This window comes from Chlamydotis macqueenii, chromosome Z (assembly GCF_036417535.1).
Source record: "Chlamydotis macqueenii isolate bChlMac1 chromosome Z, bChlMac1.mat, whole genome shotgun sequence".
NCBI lineage: Eukaryota > Metazoa > Chordata > Aves > Otidiformes > Otididae > Chlamydotis > Chlamydotis macqueenii.
Window position 1 is genome coordinate 54,205,716 of NC_141593.1, and position 17,085 is coordinate 54,222,800.

At 35.2% G+C, this 17,085-nt stretch overlaps 1 protein-coding gene across 1 annotated transcript; it reads right to left on the reverse strand.

Moving 5' to 3' along the window:
• Positions 1–483: 483 nt before the first annotated feature.
• On the reverse strand, positions 484–16,320 carry LOC104483730 (long-chain fatty acid transport protein 6-like). The gene is made up of 10 exons (XM_086771358.1): positions 15,843–16,320; positions 15,170–15,382; positions 14,209–14,367; positions 12,394–12,518; positions 9,886–10,080; positions 8,388–8,478; positions 6,033–6,231; positions 5,558–5,655; positions 3,589–3,719; positions 484–660 (listed from the first exon to the last, which is right to left on the reverse strand). Exons 1-10 carry the CDS (start codon positions 16,318–16,320, stop codon positions 484–486), a joined length of 1,866 nt encoding a protein of 621 aa, XP_086627484.1.
• Positions 16,321–17,085: the final 765 nt, after the last annotated feature.

The following is a 17,085-nucleotide window of genomic DNA, read 5'->3' on the forward strand; positions in this document are numbered from 1 at the left end:
CAATTAAATATTACATGGTATAATTAACAAACGTTGAACAGAGGTCTACATGCAGTGCTTGTGCAGTATTTTGCTTGTGTTTCTGACTGCCCGTTTTATATTTTGTTAATGCCTATGACATTATTCATCTAATTATTTATGCATTCTAAAAGCAGAATCAGCATTATTATCTAAAGGAGTAAAATATTGAACTAAGTAGAAATACTGGTGCCTTAAAAAGAAATAATTTGAATCAGTGAGAAATGTAAATAAAATTTCACATGTGAGCCCGGGAAGTAATATGAGCAGATGCAGTGTAGCCTACACAACGCACGTAACTATTGTGGCTCTTTCTTATGAAGAGACAAAGTCTATCATAGTAAGACTAATTTTATTATCTTATGTTTTTAGAACAACTATTAGATACTAGCTTTTGTAGACATAATTGCAGGAGTATATTTGCAATTTACTTTCTGTATTGTACAGTAATTTTATTTGTATGCTTTATAAGCGTATTTTACCAGAAACCACATTCTTGTATATCTCTCTTGTCAAAGGAATGTAGGAACATGCAGGTTCATGCATGAAATACAGAGGTTCAGATATAATTTCTGGATTAAATCCTTCATTCACCAGTTGCATTTTCTGATGCTTGAAAGTTGCAGTAATTTGCATAACGTCCTAAAAAAGAAATCATACAAGTGAAGTGCAATATTCCGCTTCAGCCTGTATCAAAGAAAATACGATGCAATTACTGAATAAAGTGGATCATACAATTTTACTATAGAATGTCTGCAGTTAGACAGAAAGATCTGATTCACAGGTGCAGTGAAATTTAAATCTAAATGTAGCTTGTATTTCTTATTCATTTCTCAGTCAAAGCAACATGCAAGCTTGCCAGTTTCTGTTTCCAAATAAGCATTTTCTTTAACTTTCATTAGTGTGGCTGATCACAAAATCTGTAGTTTATAGGAAACTTGGTGATGCTCTGCAGAGAGTTGGCTGATTTTATAGTTCTAACTCTTCTCTGATTTACAATGACTAAACTTGTAAGACAGTAAATACAAATATGTTAAATGCCTTGCTATGTTATTTTCTGCATAAGTAGTTGCTGTACAGCAGTTACTCAAATGCCAATTCATGAACAAGTTGGTCTGCAAACAATAGTCAGTGTATGAGAGCAGAACTGGCATATAAAATAATCACATTTAACATGTGGCTCACATTAAGGGAAAAATTTAGAACACAGTATTCTCTAGCATTGTTATTACTTGTACGGTGTTTTCAATGTAGCCAACATTTTTTTTTAGTTTTCATGCTGAAACAGGCCACTTCTCAGTTCTTACTTGTTTTTCTCTCTTGATCTGTAACATCCCTGATTTTATCTTCATACAGCTACTCCATTGCCACAACTATCAGATCATTTAGTCTTTGGCTTCTGAGCTGAGAGTGCTAATACGTTTGCCAGTTCATTCTCTTTTGGCAGCACTTATGATATGAACCACGCTCAGACTACCAAGTAATTTCACATAGACACTGACTAGCTGCCAAATGGTAATAATGTTCAATCTTTGCCAATGGGATTGCTTCAAATTGAATAGCTAGCATGAATATGTCTTGGTAATTATTTTAAAAGTTGCAATGATAAGATTAAAAGTTTAATAAATATTGTAAACGTGTATTATGAATACAGATTGCTGAGATTTTCTGTTAAAATGAGCCCTTGGTGCTCTTTTTAATAAAGTCATATTTTTCTACATGGAAATATGAGTTTTGAAAACAAAGCAAAACAAAATCAAAACCAAAATCCCAAACCCAAACAGACCTTAAATAACTCTCTGGATACTCTTAGAAACTTAAATAACTCCCTGGATACTCTTACAAACTTCTTCCTAATGCCTTTCTGCAAACAAGAAATGAAATTACCAAAAGTCAAGTGCAAAAACTACTATCTCAGAGCCTCAGAATAACCTGGTTCTTTTTATCATTGTCCCTTGGCCTCTGCTTTTCTTTTAGAGTCAAGTCAGAGAGATTGAGAAGAACAACTCACAGACTGATTTTCAAAAAATTAGTCACCCACAGTTGCAAGTCGTATTAGAAAGAGCCTCCATATGGACTGCCGAAAAATTATGAAGATTGATTTTATCTTAAATCCATTTTTGTATGAGAATTCCGTATTTCAGTTTGTCACTCTGATTTAGGATGACCTCTGTCTCAAGACACTTTTTTTTCTTCAGAAGGGACTTAATTTTCTGTCCACTTAGAAAATTGTGAGTTCAGCATTCCTGTTCTTATCCTCCTCTAAGATATTTTTTAAAGTAACAACATATTTTTTATAATTTTGATTTTTTTATAAAATTGGTTTTATCTCCTTTAATAAGAATTTACAAATGTGTAAATTTTCATTAATTAGTACTGGTAGTATCTTTGGGAGTAAGCTTCCTTCAGTTAGCTAAAAAAAGGCTTTAGTCAGAGAACACATAAATGCAAACAGGTTTAATCAGTTCCACATAATATAGACGGTATAACGCCATATAGATTTTCTCCATCTGATAGAACCATAAAGACAAGTCTTTTCCAAAGGTTTTTTTTTTCCCAGAAGAGGGCACTGCTGTCCTGAGGCACCATAGATAGTATAAGCTATGCTAACTGCATTTGAAGATACATTTACTTAGTACAGTGTCCTAGTAGTGAAAAAATAACTTTCATCAATTCTTTAAACTTTCTTATAAATTACACTTCTCTCTAAATGTATACATTCTTTTTCTTCTCTTCCTCTGCAGTCTCACTGACTCAGTTATGTTCCCATCTTGTTCTTAATCAAATTTGCACCTATCAGACAAGTTGCCAGTATTTTTTGAGAGCTAAAACTGCTGAATGCCTCTTGGCGTTCCCTAACGGCAGAAAACTGTCTGCTACTAACTTTCAGAAGATGTAACGTGGGGCCTTTCCTGCTCTTTGCAGTTCGTGCTCTCCTGACCTGTCGCAGAAGGTCATCATGTGAGGAGTACACAAGGGGTGTAATCCTAGCACTTTTAAGGTGCACATTTAAAAAGAATTGTAGCTCAGTTCTGCTTTTATACTCTAAAGCATGTGGGTACATTTTAGTTCTCAGATTATGAGATCTTCACTGTAAAGTATTTATCTTACTATCTGTTGCAAAGAACTAGATATTTCTTTGATGCTTTGTCAGTAGCAGTGATTAATAATAACTTCAAGAACAACCACATTAGGAAAAGGTTTTAAATGGATCATGTCATTCTTTTAGAAGAGCACACTGTTATGTGTAATATTACCCATTGTGCGTCTGCTTAGTCTTCCGTTGGCTAGGAGAACACACTAGTTGAAGAGCTTAGAAACAAAATCCAACATTTCCACATTCTTAATCATATGTAGGATTTTTATGTATGAATGGAAGTAAAATATAAGTTTAATTCATCAGATATTTGCTTAACTTCATAATAATAACAGCAACAGTCATTCAGACTAGTATTACCTTTTGTGTTTAAATTCTTGAAACTGTTTGTAAAATACTTCCTGCATTCCGTGGTTGTAGAGACCAATTTTCAGGTCAGATAAATACAAGTGGGAGACAACTGATTGTCTTACCATGATTCTTACAAAGCGTGGCTGGGCATAACTTGGAAGGAATTCCACAACATGTTTATAAAGTCTTTGTCCATTAAAGGGCTGGTCAGGCTTAAGCACAACAGCTGCCATCCCTATTTTTCCTTCATAGTCTGAAAAAAATTGAAAAATATTATTAAAAGTAAGAATGTACATGAGTCTTGTATGACATTTGGAGGGATTCAGTATCAGTCAGAGCAAATATTTTGATACTGTGAAATATCTGCCCTATTCTTTCAGACATTATTGAGTAGAAGATACAGGATACTTTGTATTGGAAGATTAAAATTTACTCTAAGTGTTTTTATTCAATTGAAAAAAAAATCACCAACCTCTTTTTTATTAGCAATTCTGTATGGCTGGCAGCTGGCTGCTAGGTTTTCTTCCTACTTTGCTCTATCTTAACATTAGTAACATAGTGGTTTGATGAAATCAGAGTGACCATTAGTTCAGTAAAAAGCTGAACGCACTTCTACTAAGACTAGTGCAAAAGATGGACCTAGACATGTGTGAGACTGTACTTTGTCTATATAAAGTCTAGTGGCTATTGTATTTGTATAAGCAGTGCTGAGTGTTTTCTGCTGTATTCCAGAGACAGATTAGTGACAAATAGGGAAGTGCCTCTTGGTAAATTACAAGCAGCAAATTATGTTTGATGAGACAACAGAAACAAAACTCTTTTATAATAGATGTAACAACCATAGTTCCTGCTTTCTCTTCATTCAAACATAAGTGGAAATTCCAAATGGAGAAAACATCTGAATAAGAAGAAACGAGCTGCCACAGTTACAGTTGTCTCGAATGAAAGAGCAGCTTTGAGGTGTGGCCAGGGCACTGGAAAGATAAAATATGAATGTTCCTTTTTAATGAAAATTAACTTGCAGTTGTTTAATTGGTAATATGCTAGAAAATTTGTTTCAGTAGTATTTGAGACTGAAGTTGATTGAGAAATATAAAAGACAATGCTATCTAGATCTTATTAACACTACAATCAACAATGAATATGTTTCTTATGCTCTTGAGATTTTGTTTTAATGTGCTATTCACTGCCTATCACAGCAATAGCCCTTCAAAGAGTTCTTGTCAGCTCCAACTGTAGATGAAAATGAGATATGCTTTCCAAGTTAGGTTACAGTTTTATTTGTATGCACTTGATGATGCCATCTCTCACAAATGAAGATATTGGCATTTGACAGCCACCTGCTGATCAACTCTTCCGATTATGGCATTTTGCTCATTTTTTTTTCATATATCCTCTTTCCTTGAATCTATTGTGTCTCCCATCTCTCAGTGCTAAGTAGTAGCTTGTCTCTTGATAGCTTCTTCTTTGTGTGACTAGTTTCTTTTAATACTAGACTTTGCCTTCATCCAAAGGAAACACAGAACAGCCTTACAGCACCGCAAGAAAGTTGGCCTTTCTCAAACTGTTCATTCCATGCATGCATCTTCTCAGCAATATTCCACCTTATCTTGTCATTTAGTTGCCTACAGTTTTTCAGCATGGTGATGTCTATTTTTATGAAGCACCATATGTGATTTGGAACATTCCAATTATGAAAAAAATATTTGTCTTCTAGGGTTGTACTTATAAGATGGTGACACGTGTTTTCAGACTTGTCATCTTTTAATATGCTCCCTGTTTTACCATTTCTCAGATGAAAGCTTGTAGCCTAAGAGAAGTCATCTGTAGTTTATAACTTTGTACTTTTCACATCCGTGTTATGAGTTTTAATTCATGCCATCCATTACAAAATTTCACCATGTCATGTTTGTTACATACAGTATTTTATTGAAATGTAAATTTCAAAGCACTGTAAGAAGGCCTGAATTGCTCAGGTAAAACCATTTATTTCCTTACATATAAGTATGCATTCTGTTGCAAAACCAGAAAGTATAGAGTAGGAAATTGCTATTTTCATATTATATTCTGGAACTATAAGGAATGTCTCACTTTTTATGCTTACACCGTAAACATTAACTTCTTGGACGAAATCCATCATACCAATGATCTCCGCAACTTCTATAGTGGCAACATTTTCTCCTTTCCATCTGTTGAAAATATTTTTTAAAATAACATAGATATTAGCTATTGCATTTTTATTCTATACATGGGTGTATGTGATGGAGATTACTTTTAATATGGACTACTGTTACTCTTAACTGAAGAGTGTAGGCAGATAAATCCTTTTCTGATTTAGTGCCCTCTTATTTGAGACTTCAAACTTAAAAGAACTGGAAGTGTCACTTGACTCAAATTTGAAAAATTCTACTGTGTTGATGTGACCTTTGGTGGACTTTGATTGTGATCCTTTCTGTTAAAACAAATTTGATATTAATCAGGTTTAAGTCTGACCTGTGTCATCCAGTCTTGCATGGGTATGATTTCTTCCAAGGTCACTGGATTTACTGTTAACTCTGTACTGTACCTGAAAGTGTCTCCCACCCGGTCAGTGAAGTAGAGGAAGCCATCCTCATCCATCACTAGGAGATCTCCTGTGTTAAAATACACATCTCCTTTCACAAACACATTGCGCAGGAGTTTCTTTTCTGAGGCTTCTTTATTTCCAGCATATCCAGAAAATGGGGCATCCTGAGTAACTTGGACAACTAGAAGACCAGGTTTACCTGCAGGCCATGAAAAGGGGATGCAAAAACCCATATTCACAGTGAGCTGTTTAGATCATAAAGTATAATATTATTTTTTTTTTCTGAAAGCCACATCTATTCTACTCATCTGATTGCTACATTTCCATAACTATTTCCTGAACAGCAGAAATAGGTGAGTGGAAGAGGAAACATAATTTTGCATCCTTCTCTTCTGAAAAGTTAGGTCTTAGGGAACAGCTTTTTTGGGGTACATTGTACTTCACTTGCTCTGAAAAAGCATTTGCCCAGTGAAAAAATTACTATTCTGTCATTTGAAAAGTGTGCTGGTAGTCAAACAATACATATGGGGACAAAATGTAGCACCTAACCTCTTGTGTTCTATGCTTTTCTGAAGGCTTAGTACTGCTCTCAGCACTGCGCTGATGTGGAATGCACATTGTAAGCCAGAATGTACCTGGGTCTCCAAACACCAAGGAGTCCCTGGAGTTTGCAGACTATTCCTACTGGGCATCATTTCTTGTTGCTGACTGTGTAAGTCCCATTTGTATCAAGGGCAAAACTTCTGTTAATGTAACTGGAATTGGCTCAGAATACCCTTTCCAGATGCTTTCTTATTATTCTGTATCTATCATAGGTACTGGCTTATCTCACAATCTGTTCCAAAGGTTAAAAGACATTTCTATCTTCTAAAGATATTTATTGTTTTTCTTTAAACAGATGTATGGAGAGGTTTTCAAACAAATAGTTTTCTTCATGGCTGTATATCTGCCTCTTATATTAAAACCTCTTTATTGTTTTGAACTCTAAATGTGGAAAGTGGAGTGAACACTCATTACCATTCAGAAGAGGAGCTGGCATCACTGCAAATAGGATGCATGCTTTAGAACAAAAGAAAAACCAAATAAAAATGTTGAATTTTGAATTTTTTAAAAGAGTTGTCCTAAGCCCCAGTGAATTTAACAGGATGATGCTTTGTTCCAATTTGGGAATTTACTGTTATTACTGTCTTACATCACATCAAGTGACAGCTTAAGAGTTTTCTAAAAGATATGTATAACAACCTGCTAGTACTGTCATGAAACTGGGTATTTTATCAATTTCTCTGAGAAACCAAGAATGTTTGTCCAGTTTATAATGTAACTGTAGTGAGGAAGCAAGCTCTTTTCAATAAAAAAAAAGTAATATTCATTCTTTTGATAGATTTAGATATTATCAGCAAATAATGTGTTATTACAACTGATTAATAATTGGTACTTTGGTTTCCAGTACAACTTCCAGAATATAATATATTATGAGAAATAACTAATAATAATTGCTGGTTTTATGACTAGTGCTACTATTAGGATTTGACATTAACATGACAAACATTATCATTTAAGTCAGACGTACAAGCCTCTTGTTTGCCTTCTGGAATTTTATCTCAGTGATAGTTAAATCTACATTCCAAAACTAGTGTTAAAGACTCTTTTCGCACAGCTGTTAACTTTGACACACATGGATTCATGTATGTGTACACAGTCATACAGGTATTTACTGTGACTTTAGTAAAATGCAGTGCTATGTCTTTTTTGAGAGTTAGTTTTCAGGATTTTTCTGAAAGATATTCTCCGGTGTGAGGCCATCTCATTTTCAGCCTGGGAGCTTCAGCTCTTTGAGTAAGAGTATTCCATTCTAAGTAGGAGTTTGGAGATTCTGTGCGACTCTAGGTACTAAGAGATTTTCAAAAAGTACTGTTCTTCCTCAGAACTTTAAACTTGGGGATGAGAGAGCATCTGTAAACATCTGGTCTCAGTACACAACATATGTAGGAATTACTATGTCCATTTTATTTGGAAAAAAAAAAGCAGCACTAAGAAATCTCATTTGTTCAGGAATATGAACAAGTTTTTGCAGATGAGAATAAAAACATTCTGAGCCCAGAATATTGATTATGTTCTGATATTATTGTATTTTTTTATATTTGGGTATAAATATTTAGATATGTTATTTGGTATATTAGCAATAAATCCCAATTTGCATCTATTGATAGTATATTTGTCCTGTGTCATTTTCAAGTTCTAAGTGTATGTCAAGAACCTGTTGCTCACAGAACAGCAAAGTAATCCCTGCACCAAAATATCACCGTCTAAATGGAGGTATCTTTTAGTTAATAGGTAACTAATATTTTTACTTACCTGTGGGTGCTTTCTTACACCTTCCATTTTCATCCTTCATAAGTTCTTGTTTCCAGACATCATATTTCAACAACTCAAAAGACTGTAGGCACTGAATTTAAAAAAGTGCGTATATATACTTAAAAAACCTTTACAATTTACAACTGCTGACTTTACAATTGTTTTGGTTAAAATTGCTTTGAATTAATGGATTGTACACTGTTGACTTTGGAAGATTTGGAAGAGCCCGAAATACACTAAGAGTATTATGAGAAGCAATTGTCAGAAAGTGTTTATGTCATGGTAAGCAGCACTAAGTATGCATACACAGATGAAGTGTTTATCTCCTTTATTGGTAAAAAGAAATCCATTGTTTTAGAGTAGGGTCAGATTCAAATAATTTATATGAAGTGAAACAGTGCTTTTGATCAAATTGTTAATTGTCATCCATTTCTAAGTAGAGGCTTAACATTACTGAAATGCAAATCAAGAAGATTCTCTGACAGAAAGTCCAGATTAAATTTACAAACATCTCAAAAATTAGTCCAACCAGGTGTAAGTGGAAAATCAAAGCTCAGTGCTTCAATTCAGGCTTCCTGCCTTCATCCCCTGTCCACATACTTAAGAATGCTAAAAGATCAAAAGCATTGCAGGGTTGTTATTATTGCCATGGGAAGACATTTTTGGCATCTCAGATTAAAAGCAGAAATTGTTTGGAAGTCATTAATCTGTTTTAGATGTTAACTGATATGAACCTTTAGTATCACTTGAACAGTATTTTATTGTAGTATAGTGTTCATGATTCACAAAGAGTCTGTACAAACAGGAAAAGCATTTGAGACTGTCAAGGTATTTTTATGGGTGGAAGATGTATATCTCCAACGAAATTTTCAACAGTAGTCATATATATAAAGTTTATAGTTCTGATATCCTGAGATTTATATTTTTCTCCTTTATTTGCTGAGAATTTTGATTTTTTTTTTTTTTTGCTTGTCTTATTTGAGAGAAGAAAGTGTGATGTCAGTTTTAATGAGTGAAGATGCAGACAAAGAGTAAAATTGTGTAAGTTTACTCTGGAACATGTATCTCCTGATTCATGCCAAAAGTCAAATCAAAACTAACTTCTATCTCATCACTTAATATCTGTGGGTTTTCAGGATGGTAGGTAAACTTCAACAAAAAACATCATTAATCAGTCCTGTAGATAGGCACTTGTATACAGTCAGATTATTTTTTTTTTTATATTCTAAAGGAAAAGTTGTCTATCCAAAACAGTAGTTTCAGCTTCTGTCAACTTGTTCTGTATATTTATTCTAGCTGTACAATGTGTGTACAGAGAATAGAATCAAGTAAGGGGCTAAGAATAAGGTTCCTGTTTCCATGAACCAAATTTTATTACATCTGGACTGTAGTAAGCAGATTCTTCCTTGTACGCTTTCCTGCTCTTGATAATTTCTGCCTTTATCTGCTTTTTGGTTGGCTGGTTAATTGATTAGTTGTTTGATTTGATTACATTTACCTTTGAGAAAATGCCAGCACGGCCCACAGCTCCTATTTTATTAGTATAGTTCAAGAAACTAAGATTTCCTTCTGTGGCTCCATAGAATTCAAATATTTTAATTGGGCCAAACCTCATCAGAAATTCTTTCCAGACAGCAGGTGTGATACCATTTCCTAGAGCAATGCGCACTTTGTGAGCTCTGTCCTCTTCTTTCTATGAACAGCCAAAAAGAAACATTGTGCAGCTGAGAAAAGTGGGTCTAAATACATAGAGTTGGTCTAAAATGTTCTGAAATTTTCTAATACAACAATTTTCCTTCAGAAACTGCCACTTTGACTCAAATACTTCACTGATGGATATTTGTTTTGTAAAAATCAAATACAAAATCATCAGAATTCTGATTGGTCTGAGGTTGAAGGTTCATAAGGTGAAAACTTTATTTCTGTATTCTTTGTATTTGCACTTATAAATTCTATAACTGAGATGTATATTACAAAGTTTAAAATAATTATTTTATCTTGAAAATGTAAAAAAAAAAAAATTGATTTTAAGTAGGTACCATCTTCCATAGTATGAAAATTCCTTTCTGAACCAAAGAAAGGAATTTTTCTGCATAAATAAAATAATGTATTAGAAAACACTTCTGAAATGCTATGGTCAGTTCTACATGTAATAATATTTGATAGTAAATTTTACACATCTGTGATGTTGCCTGAGGAACCTGAAAAAATAGTAGGATGACTTAAAGCTCCTTACCATATCTTGTATGATTAGGTGCAGTTTTTAATTTTAAATCCAAACTCAGAAAAGATGGTAATCAAATCTGCAGTCAAAATGTAGTTGTTAACATGTTGTTGTTACATGTCAATTATGTCATTATTGTGGCAAACTACTCAAATGGTTACTTTCCTGATGCCTAGTCTGAATCTACCTCCTTCTATTTTAAAACCATTACTCCTATATATACATATATCCTGGATATGAACTAGAGCATACTCCAACAGGTCTCTCATTTAATCCTGGGCAACACCAGGACTGCTATGCTCTGGCATGGCACAGAACAAGGAATCTAGGTGAAATGTAGCTGGCTTGCTTATTAGCCTGCTATTAGTTTCTTTCACTGTGGAAGAACCTGTGTGGTATACTAGAAGTTATATGTATTATACTTCAGTAAGATACCTGATCTTGACAGGATTCTGGATTTACCCTGATCCACTTCTGTTGGCATCCTCAGCTTTCTTAACTAGGCTAGACCAGCTTTATGTTTTTCCCTCTTCTTAGCAGTTGCCAGTTAAATGTCAATATCTTCTCTGTTAAATTCTTGTTATTGAGCCAAGTAAAGAAAGTTCTTCCTGCCTTTTCCTGCAGGAGAGACCTTTACACAACTGATCTGGCCTAGCTAATTATTCCTTTGTTTTTTTGATCCATGGACTACTGGCATAATGATTGTACAGACTTGAGTTCTGGCCAACCACTTTCCTGGTGGCTTGTTCCCTCTAATACCTTTCTGTATTTGACCCCTTTCCTACATCCGGACCCCACAATAGTAAGTCTCAGTTCGAACCAGCTGGTGGATTCTCTCAGATGTTCCCTTGTTGCTAGCTCTTGCACCAATCTCTGACCAATGCAGTTGGAGATCATTTGAACCTTGTGCTTGTACATGGTGTTTGCAGTGGTAGGTAAGAATACTTCTTGTCCCTTCAGTAACTTTCTGATTCCCAAGTATAAAATTAAGAAAATTAACCAAGCTTTTCCACCATTATTGAGAAACAAGCGTTGCAAGATAATATTTTCAGACTTGCTTTTCTGATGCTGCTCTGATTGTTGACATCTTACTTTTGTCCTAAATCTGATTGTGATTTAGCTTCTATGTTCTTCAGGACTGTTATGCCAGGGGCGACCAAGATTTTGCACCATACTATTAGTACTATGGCTTTATACAGGTATGTTTATCATCTTATACACAGTTGTGGAACAAAATGTGCCTTTGGAACACCTATTCAGAAAAAAAAAATTAAAGAAACAGAAACTCATCCAGCAGTTTCAAAGCCATACAAAAATTAATTATCAGCCATTAAATACTGAATAGAGTAGCCTTCTCTTAGTAATAACTTTGGAACAGTGCAGTGCAGGTGGTTAATCATTTAATCTTGTTCATGCTTTCGTTTGATCATTGAGTCTGAAAAAGCTTTTGCTGCTTTTACCTTTTCCTTACTGACCTGCCGCTTGCCTATCACTCAGATTAAAACCTAACAAGCTCGGCTTTACAGAGGAATTTATGTTTGTTAGTGTCTGGGCGTAACTGTTTCATCCTGCCAGGCTTGTTTCTATGTAACCACAGTTGCTGATACAAACTTGAATGCTATCGTAGAACTACAAGGAACACAAGACCGAGATTTTGTATACATTGGAAAAAAACTATCAAACATTAAAAACGCTATACCATTGAGAAATAGGTAAATCTATATGACTGATAAAATAGAGATTTGCTATATTTTAAAGCTGCGCTTGCAAACAAGGACTTACACTGGGCTGGTTACAGAGGTAGCGACAGAGTTCTCCTATGTACAAAAATGCTGTAACATTATATTTTCTACAGTCATTCCAAAACTGGCTTGCAGAAAATTTCTTCTTCAAAATACAAGTTGCTCCTAGGTGATGAAAACAGAAAAAAAAAAATCAAAACAAATCTATCTTATCTCTACCTCTATTGTTAAAAAAATGTCATCATTCTCTTAATTCAACTAATGATAAAGTCAGCTATTTAAATGAATAGTAAGCTATTTCCAGCAAGATTTTTCTGTTAAATGTGACTAGCACAACAGTGCCTTGCTTCTTTTTCTGAGTAGTAACTAAAAACTTACAGTACCAGAAGCAGAAGAAGTGATACTTTTAGTCATCTCCAATTGTTAGGAATAGGTTGAAGCCTAACCATTTTGTTTCTATTAAGATGGTGACTGATGTAACTCTGGAAAAAAGAGAGCGTAGGATGGAGAAGAACGTAGGTCACAGCTTCTCTATTTGTGTGAGAAGTGGTGGAAGATAAACTAGCTCCGAGTTCGTGTTGTTTCTGTCTCACTCTTCTTTTCCTGTTTCTTGTCAGTTCATCATCCTCAATTTTTTGTTTCTGTGGGCCTAAAGTTCCTTCAGAGCTTTCCCTTCCAAAAGCCGCTTCATTCTAGACCTTTGGTGTCTGCCACACCATCCCTTTCTTTCTAAGTGTTGTCAGCCAAGAATTTACAAATTCCTGTATTTCCTTCCTTTCCAAAATCCCTTTTTTCATGAGTCCTGTTAGTACTCCATAAAGCTTCCCAATGCCTTCCAAGTTTTGAATCCCTTCCAGTCCACTTGCTCCTAGCTTGCCAGTTCCTTCCTGAACCCAAGTACCCTCTCATGAAAGACTTGAAGCCCTCTCAGAGCTCTTTAGCCTCACTCACCTCAAAGCCTTGTCATTCAAATCCCAGGCCCCCCAGAGTCCCAATCTGAATGGCCCACCTAAGAAAGCTGTTACCCTACTTTTTCTGTTCTAAGACAAATCATAGCTTCAAACCTTTTTATACACTACTTTTCCCATGCCTTTTGTGTTTCTGTTAGGCAGCAGCAGTCTTATTATCTGCTACTGTGGCCCAGCATGCCTGCCCATACTGTTCCTGAAGAAGCAAAGCACAGAAATGGCTTCTAAAACAGACCAGATATATACTTACAATACCAAAACGCAGCATCTGTGCAAGACTCTTAAGGACAGGAGGAGGACCTATCTGAAAAAAATATGATTGCTAGCCCTCTACAAGTAAATTCCCATTATCAGAATCAAGAAGGGAGGCTTTGTTGTTCTCTCTTTCCTTCACTTTAAGATCATGAATTTAATTCTGTAGATGTTACTCATATATGTGGCTCAAAAATAGCTCCAAAACACATTTAGTTGACCTTATTCTGAAGGTTAGTTAAACCTTCCACAATGCATTTGTACCTTCTGACACTAAAAATCAAGCCTGACTTCTCAGATGCCTATGTAAATGCACTTTTAGACTTTGGGAGTAGGATACAAGTATGATTTCAGGTTAAATCTACAGAACATATGCAGTGGTATTACTGATACACAGACCTCAAGTCATGTTATGTTGGATCTATGCAACAACTGGTGTTTGTTCTAAGCTTCAGAAACTATGCATATATCTTAGATAGTTTGTAGACTGGAGAAGGTGATAAAAATGAGAAAATGACAAAAGTCTATTGGTAGACATAATATTTCAGTTACTCACCAAATGGAGTTACTCATCAAATAATAAAAAGTTACAGCATTCTCAAGTTAATGAAACTTCACTAGAAGGTAAAAATTACCTAATTCAATGCATCCACTGATGCCAAGAAGAGAAGCACTGATGTGATACAAGGGAAGAGTGAGATACAAAATATCCTGAGAAACGGCACCACACTGAGTAAATAATAAGCAGGCAGATAGAGCTCTTAGATGAGTGATGATAGCAGCTTTTGGGAAACCTGTCAAAGGGAGAAGAGCAAATAGTTATAAGTGTATAAATGTTTGCTGCAAACGAAATTATATTTGGAACGTACAGGGAGAATTGTCTTTTCTTCTGAGTCTTTGTTTGTCCTGTCTTTCAGGCTTTACCTTATGGGTCCTTAGTCTCTCAGCTTCTTCAGTCTTTTTGCCTGTAAGGCTATTTAATCCTCTCGTCTGCTTTGTCTGGGGAAGAAAGTCCATACCCTTCACAGGAGAGTGCAGACCAACTGTGCACACAGTGATCCCTCACCACAAAGCAAGAATGGGAAAGCTTCTGAAGAGCCACTGTGCCACATCAACAGCTGTTTGCAATAGGAATAACTTTTACAAAGTTGTTTGGCTTGACTAGAGGAAGGATTCCCCTTTCCTTCTCAGTGAAGTAAGGTGAAGCTACAATATTCGGGTCTGTGTCATAAGAAAAGTTTTCTCTCAAGGACCAAGCACTCATGCTGGCTGTATTTCTTTTTACTACAGATCTGTGAAATTCTGTCACTGTGGAATCTGAGCAGCTGTAAGAGACTGACTTTGTTGGCCTTATATTTAAAAAATAAAGTTCAGCCATTAAATATCTACGTGAAAGTTCACTAACTGGAATTATGCCCTTGTTATGCAAAGGGATAACTGGTTTAAAGTGCACTCTGCTTTTAACTAAATGAATTCCTCCCTATCTTGACTTAAAAATTCAAGTTGTGTCTTTCTGTGTGCCTGTCTTTTTGCTAAATTTTTGCCACCTTAATTTTCAAAGAGCTGTACTTGTACTTTGTAGGTACACATCCTCACCTGTACTTCCAGATGTGAAGATATACATAGCTGTGTTTCTTGTGTTAGTGACAACTTTAAGGTGAGATGTAACAGGATGATCCTGCACCTTGTCTAGTTTGTCTGGTATAGTGTGAACATGCTGGAAAGGAGAACTGGTGCTCATCAGCCAGACAGCAACATTGTTTTCCAAGAGACGAAAAATAAATTCTTTCTGTATTGATCTCAGACAATCTGCCAAGTTTAAAAATGATATTATTATATATTATTATATAATTATTATTTTTTATATATTATTATATATTTATAGGAAGGAAATCACCACTAACAAAGGAAACTTCAGTCTTCCTGTAGACAGTGGAGCTATATCTACATAATGCAATAAATAGAAATGGAAATGAGATGATACTAAAGGATCTCCTCAGGCTATTAGCTTGCTGATGCCTGATTGTTTCTGCTGGTACATTGTCCAGTACTTGGAGAGTTTCAGATTTAAGCCTCTTATTATACTAATTAATCCAAAATATTTTTGGTGCTTATACACTTGAAGTTTAAAAAAGACTATCTCTTCTCTTTTTTAGCCAGCATACATGTATGTATATATGAAGTGCTTGTGGCTTTGAATGGTTCTGATTTTCTGTTTTTGATAAAAAGCAGAAAGTCAATAGTAAGTCAAACACAATATAGAACTTACCTTCTCCTATCACCAGTGCTTTTGCTGCACATGTATTCACACAGTGCAGAAGAGATGTAGAGTGAAGATTGAAATTGAGAAAAGCCACCACACAGCCCAGCTTGGCCAGCCCAAACCAGACATGGATGAAGTCAGGTCCGTTACCCATTAGCAGGGCCACAGTGTCGCCTTTTCTCAGATTCCCGTGGTGTAGGAAGACCTGCGCTACCCTGTTACTCCTCCTGTCCACATCTTGGTAGGTGTGCACCTTCCCTTCGTAGATGAGGAACGGCTTGTGGGGAATCTTTTCCACTCTCTCCATGAAAAGGTCAATTATGGAGAGAATTCCATTGTTTGCCCGTTTCTTTAACATTGCTTTTAACCTCTTCCGCCTCAAGAAGTAGATCAAGTCTTTCCAGAAATATGGGAAAAAGATCTTCAGAGAGACAAGCAACACCACTATTCCTCCAGCAGTTGTTGAAAGCCACATGCATAGCATGCTTGGTCGGGAAATAATAGATTAGCTGTTTCAGAGACATAAAATACAATGCATTAATATAATTAATAATGAGTTTTAAGACAGAGAATGGATGTTAATAAGATAATTACAATTTGAGAACTTTTAAAAATACCATGTTGGAGTTTACTAGAATACAAAGGCCCAGAAAAATATTAAAAAAAAGGGAGTAAAGAATAAAAAAGATTGTGCAGTTTATAAGGACTGAGGAGTTCATTCAGAGTACAGAATGTGGTAGAGTGACAGTAGAATGAAAAAGACATTGACAATTAGATACAAGATTGAAATTTAGAAAGTATCTGAAGAACAAATAAAAGAAGATATAAATTCAAGAAACAATTAGACTTTTTTTTTTTAACTTGGAGTCAGAATTTGTCTAGATTCTTTATTGTACCATGGCAAATCCTAAAAAAGATTAAAATACTTATGTCATGTAGTATCATCTGTATATTATGAAAGCATGTTAAGTATTATGCATTTGTAAGATGCACCAAATATGTTCTTCTTTGCTGCTTGAGTTGGGTTTTTTTGGTCCAATAGAATTTAAGACTACCATCTAATCCTCCACAGGTTTGAACAGTCCGATGGACATACACAAATTTCAGGCGATATGCTCGGAACCTTCTGCAGCTTCTAAAATAGCCAGTTTTCACCTTAGCAGTCTCTGGCATTGGCAACAAATGGTGATTAATAACTTTGCATTATTTATATTATTCCATTATTTACAATAGTAGCCTGAAGTTTCAA